The sequence below is a fragment of the Thalia democratica genome, chromosome 2, assembly GCF_965202585.1.
Source record: "Thalia democratica chromosome 2, ktThaDemo2.hap1.1, whole genome shotgun sequence".
NCBI lineage: Eukaryota > Metazoa > Chordata > Thaliacea > Salpida > Salpidae > Thalia > Thalia democratica.
This window is the reverse complement of record NC_139166.1, coordinates 59289601-59299992: the sequence shown is the minus strand read 5'-3', so window position 1 is coordinate 59299992 and position 10392 is coordinate 59289601. Positions and strand designations below refer to the sequence as shown.

At 27.4% G+C, this 10392-nt stretch overlaps 1 protein-coding gene across 1 annotated transcript; it reads right to left on the bottom strand.

Moving 5' to 3' along the window:
* Positions 1-4588: 4588 nt before the first annotated feature.
* LOC145828794 (uncharacterized) lies at positions 4589-9315 on the bottom strand. The gene is made up of 3 exons (XM_082936546.1): positions 9145-9315; positions 8558-8639; positions 4589-5085 (listed from the first exon to the last, which is right to left on the bottom strand). Exons 1-3 carry the CDS (start codon positions 9313-9315, stop codon positions 4640-4642), a joined length of 699 nt encoding a protein of 232 aa, XP_082792672.1. The 3' UTR covers positions 4589-4639.
* Positions 9316-10392: the final 1077 nt, after the last annotated feature.

Genomic DNA, 10392 nt, shown 5'->3' with positions numbered 1-10392 from the left:
GGTGGTTACCTGTCGAGTTACAAAAGCTTAAATTTGCTGTTTTGCAACTTTAATCAAGTTCTTAACATTCGAAAACAAAACACAGCGTTAATTGTTGCTCTAACGAAGCAAAATTCGAGCTTGACACTAATTGGTTGTTGATCAGAACCACTTGATGTTGTTTTGCAGGATTTTGAACATGTTTTGAAAATATTTTGCAAAATTTGTTTTAGGGTTTGTTTTTGAAAAGCAAAACGTGTGAACATCTGATCACTCACTATTTTTGTATTATTATTCTGTATAAACTACTGAAGTTACTTCATGTTTTTATTTCATTTTAATTTGGAATATTAATTAACTCAAGCTTACGTTAACTTTGTATAAAGCACTTGTAAGAAACAAGTAACAATTGTAGTACAATCACAAAATATTACCACTTACACTATTGATATGTTTTCAATTTGATACTTTCTAAGACTGTTTTGAACAGAGTTCGTCAACCAGTATCAAGTGACTCAAAAGTTCAACTTTACATCAAGCAATACCAGTGTACGAAGGCGAAGTTTTGATGGAAATTCTCATGAAACTTAATATGGCAATTTCATCATTACTCATACATAAAATAGTTTAGCTCATTTAATGGGTGTAGGCTTTCGTTTTTGTTTCCAAGTTAACTTCCAAAATACTTGAAAGTTTTTACTTGAGTTTATTTGTACGTTTAATTTTTAATCTCAAATTCAATATTTAAAATTTAAAGATAAATAAAAATACTCTGATTTTTTACGTTTACATACTTATTTTTTGATATATTTTTTAATACGTTTCGCTAGAAAAAAACAAATTATATTACAAAATCTTATCTGAGTTTACTAAAATTAATAGACTTTATTCTGAAATAAGTTAGTTTAACCGTAAACTTATTTTTATATAAAAGTAAATTCAGATAGTTTTAACTTTTACTTTTTATCGTTTAAGTATTTCAAATTTTAATATATTTCTAAATTTTACTGAAACTTACAAGCAGGTCAACTAAACTGTTTATATACGTTATATAATATTTAATCATAATTGTTTTCATGCAACTAAACTTTTTATATTGGAGTTAAATTTGGATATAGGTTTTAATACCACTTCTCTTAAGTTATTATTCATAAAAAAGTATAAAAGTATTTATACTTATAGAATATTCTATATTTTAAAAGACTTTCACAATAAACATGCAACTTTATTAAGCATAAAAGTTTTTTATAACGTACAGAAATCAGAACTAGAAATACTGTAACCTTAAAAACACTAACAACGCTTAAAAAAAATTACTTACATATGTAACCAAAGTTTAAACAAAATGCTTTTAGCGTGACATAACGACTATTGTACAAAAAATATCTAATTTATTTTAACAGGTGTTATAATTACAGCAAAGGTCAGTGATTATCTTTGCTTGCTGGACTTTTATCGTGTCTGAACGACTAATTATTGTATTTTAAAGCGCGCTAATCCTTTAATTTGAAATTTATTTCTTTATAGATACATGTACAAAAACAAGTTTCGGTGAATTAAAACACAATAATTAACAACACTGTTCGTTAATTAGTAAATTAAGAAACTTTTTGAAGTCGAAAACAGTGACTTGAGTAAGTTTTTTTAACAAAAGTTAGTTTTAACATTTAAAAAAGAAAAAATATATGTTAAGGTATCTATAACATTTATTAGAAAGTCTTTTTTAAAATAATATACAAGAACAATAAATAAAGTTGGAACTTTAAACAAATTTCAAAAACAAATTCAAATTTAAAGTAGACTGATATAATTTATTTATTAATAAGTTATTAGAAAACAAGGCCTTTCTTTTCTTTCAAAAAGTCAAATAGAAAGTTTCAGAATAATTTTTCACTGAACTCAAGTTTTTCATTCAGCTCTTTTAATTGAAACGCATACAACAAGAAACTTAACCTTATTATTTGTGTTTTCTAAGATTAAAGTAAGATTAAAAACTAAATAGGCTAATTAAAAGATCTATTAATTTTACCAGGACAGTAAGACTCCTTAGTAGCAATATTTACTTTTAGTTATAAACTAATTAAGTTAAATGTAATATCATTTATACTATTTTTGCTTGTTTCTTTTAGGAAGACTTACGTTTTAGCTTGAAAAAAATCTTCATTTTTTAAATCAATCTGATTTAAGTTTATAACATAAAAGAGCAAACTTTTGGTACTTTTTGTAATAACTAGACAATTAAAAGTATTTAGGACTTTAAAACAAACTATGTAAAAGTTCAATTAAGCATCAAAAGTCTAAATAAACACGCCATAACTTGTACTGGCTATATTTTGCTTAAAGTTATTTCAGAAAATTAAACACGTAAATTAGTTTATCTTAATTCGATTAAATATTCTAAGAATTTAAGTTATTTTGCTTTAAATTTTATTAAATCGAGTAAATAATAATATTATACTTTGTATATATAGTTATGAAAGAGTTTAGTATTTTTGTTCAAGTGTAATTTATCAAGCTGGTTAAAACTAAATCTTATTTTTAGGCTAAAAGGATTTACTTATTTAAATTAACATCAATTAAAGTGCTTAATAATTTCAAAAAATTCATTCTTAAATTTAAAGACTACGCAGTTTTCTTACTTTTAAGAATCTTGTATTTTAACGAAAGCAATGTAGCAGAAACGCATGTTTTTGACTATAGTTCTAACTGAATGTTATCTACATCATAAATAACTGCATGTTTGTATTTCTACGGTGTTTTACTTTCTTTCAAAACAAAAAGGTAACTTATTTTTTTTATTAATTTTTGTCGTTTTATGCTTTAACAATAACAGACACTTTTTACTGATAAACAGTTGCTTTTACACACTGTAAAGTAATAAAACTTTTTGTCAAACAGAATAAACTTGTTTTTAGTCGATATTGTATTTCTAAAAACATAGCGAAACTTCAATATTTTTTAATGAAAAAACCCGTGCATTTTTAAAGAGATTAAGCGAGTGCTTTGAAAACAGATACGTAATACTTATTTCTCACTGCATAGTGTCAGAACTAGGAAACTGGGCAAATTTAATTACAATTAGAAAGGTAACGTGATTAGACGGCTCGAATTTCTTCGATGTCTTTTAACGCTTTGCTTTGAACAACAGGTGGTTGACTTTTTTGAAATTAAACGTTCCATTCAAAGTTAAACTTGAGCTTGCTTGAAGTCAATTAACACTTTAAAGAGGCTATAATTCGATTAAGCTTTACTTTACAAAATCAAATTTCCTTCTCTCTGTTGTTTTCGCGCTTTCTAAGTAAAATGGCTTTAACGTTGCAAAGTTTGCGTTAGTATGAAGCATTTTTGAATACAACTTCTAATTGGTTGTCAAATTTTTCGTCTTGACACAAACAATTCTTCCAGCATTTTCAAAAAAATAACTTATAGTATATGTTTTATTTGTAAATTAGTTAAAACTTAAATCTAAAAATCTAATTTTAAAGCCTTTTGTTGTTTGTGAATCTGTATTAAACATGATAAAGTTAAGAAACTAATAGTAAACTTTTGTTAAATCAAAATATTTTAACTAAAGTTAGCTTTATTTTTAAACCTTTAATGTAAACTAGGTACGTCGTACACTGCACAATTTTTAAAATATTTAAAATTAAAATTGCTTTACCAAACCAAATTTTGTATAACAAAAAGCAACAAGTCATGCATTAAAACTTTAAAGTGTAAAACTATTTTAAAACTTTAATTAGATATATTTGCTAAGACAATTCATATCAAGCTCCATTTAAAATTACAATAAAAACTATAAACTTCTAAAAAATAATCGCTAGTTTTTTTAAACATCAAACAACAGCTCACTAAAGTCTAAATCGAAGTCAATTTTTTTCACCTTTCGACAGATACGTTCTCATGAAATTCAACACGCTAAATTTATTTAATACCGCACAGTTAAGTGATTTATTTGAAATTAAATATAGAAAATTTGACATACAGGTAAGGATGACCATATTATTTTCTCAAACAAGTAGTCATAATGCTAACTAAATTATCAAAAGTTTGGATATAATGTTAATAAAAACTAAAGTTGTGTATATATCAAATTAACTTAGAATTTTATTGATTAAAAAAAATTTAATGCAAATATATTTAAACGGTTTTATTTTTTTTTAAAAGTGTAAAAGTTTTTTACTTACAACAAAGTTTATAAGAAAAAATAACGATCTTGAAGAAAACAGTATGCGACATTTTCGATGATTAGTTGTTAGTACAGAAACAAAATGTTTAATTTCTCAAAAATTTGAAACAACAAAAAAACTACAATTAAAAATTTTGATAGTTTTTTTTTATAATTCTTAGTTGAAATAAACTTTTAAAACATTAAAAGCTATAAAGATAGGTAATATCGTATAACATATGGAATTTATAAATAACTGCATTTAAGTTGCAGAAATTTTACACTCATTGCTTCATGCCTACAATCTTATTTTCCAAGAAGAATAAAACATCAGTTTTTTTTTCAGATGTTGAAATCTTGTGCTATCTAAAAAAACTCTCTTCTAAGTTGTTCAGTGTTCACAGCACACAAGTAGTCAGCTTGTAATCAAAATAACTACATTTTATCTAGACCGCATCTCAAGCAATTAGACTCTTGCCACAAAAAGAAACTTCAAACGATCTTGTTCAAAATCGCATCGATCGAATGCGACGTTTTCTTTTTCAACGGTGTATTTGCAGTCTCAACCGGTACGGACGCATTCGAACCACCCGGCTCACGACTCATGTGCGCCGCCAGCCTGTTCATCGCCACCAAGTGTTGGAACGCTTCGACGGGGCTCGGCACCGCCGATGTGGTCAGAAAGGGCAGCGGGTGCACCAAGACCGGCAGGTTTTGGGTCCTCTGAGGCAGAGGAGGGAACATGAGTCCCATTGGGAGGAGGGAAAACATGTCAGGCTGCTGGAAGGGGAGCCTGATCGCGTGGGGCCTCAAGACTTCGGTCGGGTCGGAAACTTTCTGAGGGTTGCTCTCGTTGAAGGGGTTGAAGTTCGGGGGTAGGGGCGGTTTGAACAGCTTTGCAGTTTGTAGCTTGGATCGTACGCTTTTGCTTGGTCCTTCTGATGAAGTTGTTATTTTATACTTGTTATGCTATTTTAGTTTTATTTTTACATAATATCTGTATAAATGAAAGATTCATTTAAAGCAGGGTTTCCCAAAGTGGGCGATATCGCCCCCCTGGGGGCGATTTTAGTTATTTGGGGGGCGATAATTCGTAAGGGGGCGAAAGGGTGGGCGATAACTAGTAAGGGGGCGAAAAGGGGGCGATTTTAAAATTTTGGGTTGTCATAAAATTTTTACTTTTTATCTTGATATTAAATATTTGACCCTGAGGTAAAACTTAAACAAAAAAGTCTATTGTGTATATGTAAAATATAGAGAAAAAAAAGTCAAGTACTTATGACTCCTACTTTCAAGTTAATTACATATTTTCAATTATATATTTTCTAATTTAACAATTACATAGATCATAGACGATTGAAAATCCTCTCACTATTTTTAACCTTACATATATGTTATTTAGGATCATAAATGGTTTGTAAAAATCTATTTTTTTGATATTAACTATCAGCTAATGATATTTCCAATTGTTTTTTGAAAATTCATTAAGTTAGACTAAGAAATAAAACTAAACAGGTTTGCCAATTTACCTAGAAAAACCTGGAATTTGAAAATTTAGGCAAAAAAAAATCTAAAAATCTGGAAGTTTTAACAATTTCAACATATTAAGTAGTAAAATTTCGATCTGACACAAAAAAGCTATCAGATAGATAAAATTATGTATCCCTTCGTGGCAGATCTTTTTGAAGTAAACGATTCACAGAAAACCTTCTCAGACTTACAAACTGACTTTGAATTTAAATTATTTTTTTATAAAGAACGATATGAAAGCTTTTGGACTCAACAAAAACTAAGGCAAAAGTATCCGACCAATTAATAGGAATTTAGATTGTTGTGTATAGTTTTTCCTTCTACCTATGTTGTTGAGGAAGCTTTCAGTTTAGATATCAACATATTGAGAAAAATATCTAATCTAGATATTTGTAAAGGAAGTGACTTGAGGCTTTATATGACTGATTTACAATCAGATTAGAAAAACTTGCAAGCATTCATGAACCTCATCCTTCGCATTATATTAGAATTCAGTAGCAGACATTATTTTATGAAAGTTTTAATTATTTATTTGATCTTTTAAAATACTTCTTATTTAACCTGGTTTGCATGTATTTAAGTAGTCTTTTTATATTATAAATTCTTATAAGTTATTTATTCTTTAACAGGTTTGCATAATGTCTAATAAATATTAATTACGGTAGACTTCCTCTTGATTTTGCATTTTTAACCCAAAAAAAGTGCAAATTTATATTTTCTTAAATTTAACTTAAATGAAGTCTATTACTAACTAAGTATTAAAAAAACAGTACACAATATTTAATAGCTTATATAGATCTTTTATTTTTATGAATGTTTGTTTTATGTTTTAGTTGATTTCATGTATATTCATAACGTTATTGCATATAACATATTTAAATTTATCATTTTGTAAAAATAATGGTAATAATATTTGAGTTTAAACTTTTTGATTTTGTTCAAAGTGCGAACTGAAGAGGAAGTCTACTGTATTTATAAAATGGTTTATGTTTTAAATATGTTAATAGCTTTGTTTTGACCTGGTTAATTTTTAGTTTATATTTGTCGATTTACATTACACTAAAAGTTTTTATAGCATAGTAGTTAAAGTATTTGTTTGAAAGAAATTTATTTGACATATTTTAGTTATTACTTTTTTAACCTGTATAAATAAAAAAACATTAATAACCATTTAATGTTATTATATTTAAAAGAGTATAGATTAAATCTATTTGAAATGACTTCAAATTTTTCATTTAAAAGATTATTAAACTCAAATTTATTTTCCAACTTGATTTATTAATGTTAGAAAATCTATATATTAAATAATTTTAAACTATTTACACAACTGTTTTTTGTTTTATCTTATTTTTTAGTATATTAGCAATTAGAATAAGTTGTTTATTTTAATAGTTCAACACTAGTTTTTAGTTTTTCACTATACTCTTCTGGTAACTTATTGTAGGCTAATAACTAAAGAAAAAATAAAATTAAACAGTATTAAATAAGCCATCAAAAAGATTGCTACAGTTACAAAACAAAGTTTTAACATAATTAAAAGAATGTTTAATCGATTACTTTCTGTTCACAGAATTAACTGTAAAATATTTGATTTTTTTTCGAATTTAAATTAAGAAATAAATGTTAAAATTAAGGTTTAGTTTCCTAAAGGTTATTCCAAGTCAAATACTATTTAATGGTAGTCTACTTCAGAACATATAGTTTAAAAAGTTTAAAATTAAATTTTTAATTTTGCAACTAACTTGCTTATAATATATCTTAGCATTAAAATTAATAATTTTACTGCATTAATAGAAGCTATCCATAAAACCACTTTTCATGTTAGATTATCAACAAGTCGGTAAAACTTTCTAAAACTGGATCAGCAATGGTGTTTTAATACATATTTTATAATGTGTAAAATAATCTGTTCATTTTTTTGTAGATTTTAAATCCCTGGTATTAAATTTTAGAATATGCCTATTTATAAAATAATTTAAGTATTTTGTGCGGCTTAAATAAGTTACTTAGTATTCACTTCTAAATGTCCGAAATTCGTTAAAAGAGAGATAGTTATAATGTCAGGTATCAGTTAAGGTTTCAGATGGGTAACGTACGGTCAAGATCCAATCAAATTTCGACCCGCTAAGTAATTTGAAAACTACTTGTGCAAAATAAACAAAATTTAGTTTTTTGATGCTTATGATTTTAAAATACACTTTCAATTTGATTTTCAGTTACTTTAGTATTTCCTAGATCACAATAATAGTAAATCATTTTATTACAATTATGCTCGAGTTTTTAATTTTCTATATGTTATTTTTTTAAATTATGCAGCCCGCAATTACTTTTTTTTAACGAATTGAAACAAGAAAAGATTTTTTAGTAAATATGAATTGCTGACTACAAAAATTGTCCACCACTACCCTAAAAGTTTCATTAGCTTCAAAACAATTCATATTATTCAGGATTGATTACACAAGGCTTTTTAATATTTATGTATTTTAATACACTTTACTGGGCTTCTAAGAAAACAACAGAAAATTATTTACTCAAGCCCTGTAAACTACTTTGAACACAGCCCAAAAGTGCTTGCATAACAAATACCAGACTAAATTACATTTCGAACACAAATTATTTGGCTCAAAAGTTTGTACTCAAGAGAAAAACTACTTTTTAAAATCGTGGGGGGCGATTATTTTTCAAATTTCTGAAAAGGGGGCGATTTAGTAAATGAGTTTGGGAAACCCTGATTTAAAGTAACATAAATGTTTTAAGTTGAAATACAACTACTGTAAAAAAGCCTATATGTAGTAAGTAAATTAATTTGTGCATTGTGCTGATTTATGCAAGAAAAAAAATTCAAATGGTAAAAATTTCAAAGTTATCATCAAAACTCACTTATTTGGTTCGTTTGGCTTGTTCTGCAACTTTTCATGCTCGATCGTTTTGATTCGACGGCCTGTTTTCTTCGCAGGGCAACCTGTAAGGTTAGATTAGTTTACTTGGACTTTTAACTTTTAAAGACTTGCAGTTAATTTAAGTATTCTGAACTTCTTCACTTGATGTATAAGATGTATTACTGAAGCAGTTTTTTGGTAAAATATAACAAGTTAGTAAAACGCTTTGTACAAGTCTTCTTGCTCTGAAGGATGCAAGTACTAAAAAAACTAGGTAAACGGCATTTTAAACTTTTTTTTTAAGTTAGAAAAATAAGGAAGAACAAAAGCAGCACTGTTTCTGATTTCTCACTTAAATAACTGTGTTTAAACACATCCAGACAAATACTAACACTCGTCGTTCAAATTACTATTCTTCAGTAAAATTAAAACAAAATAAATCAACCCGAGCAGCCACGACTTGCTGTCTCTGCCCTTTCGCGCTGTCTTTAGTATAGATTTTTGTATATAAAGGCTGCACTGTTTTATAAACCTCACATTCAAGTTCAAACACAAAACTTAGATAAAAAAGCCGTCAAACAAACCAACCTGAGCGGCCATCACTTGCTGCCTCTGCACCACCAACAAGCAGTTGCCGCAGACGCAGTCCTTCCACGGGCAGTTCTTCTTGTGTCCTCGCAGCACGCTGATCACCCCGTGGTTCCGGCACCTGGCGCACTTGGGCGTCCTCAGCCTCTTCTTTTCGATCACCTTCGGCATCTCGTTGAAAATAAAAGCGAGTTGTTTAATTGTTTGAAATTTTTTTGCCAATACCGGGAGAAACTGACAGTTGCGATGAATGTTTGCTTTACAGTTGTTACAACTACTGTGCTGAAAATAGGCGAGTTTTTTGTTAGGAAAGTTTTTTTTTTTTGTTCAATTAAAATGTGTTCTAAGCTTTTTTAAGTGTTTAAAATGCATTATTGTATTTTAACAGTTAAGAAAATAAACTATATTAGTTGTCACATAATGCTATTTTTAAGTTTCCACTTATATTAAAAGGAAAATAAATGTTGTCTACATATGAGCATAATATTTTTGCTGTTAAGTTCTTATTACTTATAACATTATCTGTAAAATTTATATTTAACTTCTCAGTTTTCTTTTACGTAGATAGAATGTCACGTATAAAAAGTTTTCTGTAACAGATACGTGCTTGAAAATAGAAGAAAAACCTATATTGATATTTTATCTAATATAAGTTGAGGATATTGCTAATTTTTATATGGTGTTAAGTTAAAATTCTTAGTTTAAGAATAAACAAAATTATATTACGCATACATTACCGATCAGTTTCAAAAAATTTTTTGAAAATGGTTGTCATAATCGCCCCGTTACTGGTTAATTACCCCTTACTTTTTCGATATCTCACTAATTATCTAACTTTTTGAAAAACTCTGGTTTAATGGTTCAACAAATCAAACTTGTTACTTTACACAAAACTATTTCGTTTTATTTTACAAATTAACAAAGTACTAAGCTCTCAGAATATAAATTTTGTTTCGCATGACAACAAATTGTATAATCAATAAACATCATATATTTAAAATTTAATTTTGCTTCTGTTACAGTAGTAAAGAAGTTTAGATTTGGAAACCAAAAACGTGAAAGCTATTTTTTAGTGTTTTAGGTCTTGCTATTTGCGAAAAAACTAAAACTTTTATACAGTATTTTAGATTTGTTTAAGTTTACTAATTTCTTTTAAAACTTATATCATAATTTTGATAAACGGAAATTTTAAGAAACTTTTAATTTATAGTTTTACGGCTAATATTTATCTTACACATTTAAGTATTT

Excerpts from the sequence above, each read along its gene's own strand:
- LOC145828794 (XM_082936546.1), bottom strand. The coding sequence starts at position 9,315 with ATGCCGAAGGTGATCGAAAAGAAGAGGCTGAGGACGCCCAAGTGCGCC. Across the intron at positions 8,640-9,144 it reads AGCAAGTGATGGCCGCTCAG|GTTGCCCTGCGAAGAAAACA; the intron begins GTTGGTTTGTTT and ends CTAACCTTACAG. Across the intron at positions 5,086-8,557 it reads AAGCCAAACGAACCAAATAA|AAGGACCAAGCAAAAGCGTA; the intron begins GTGAGTTTTGAT and ends CAACTTCATCAG.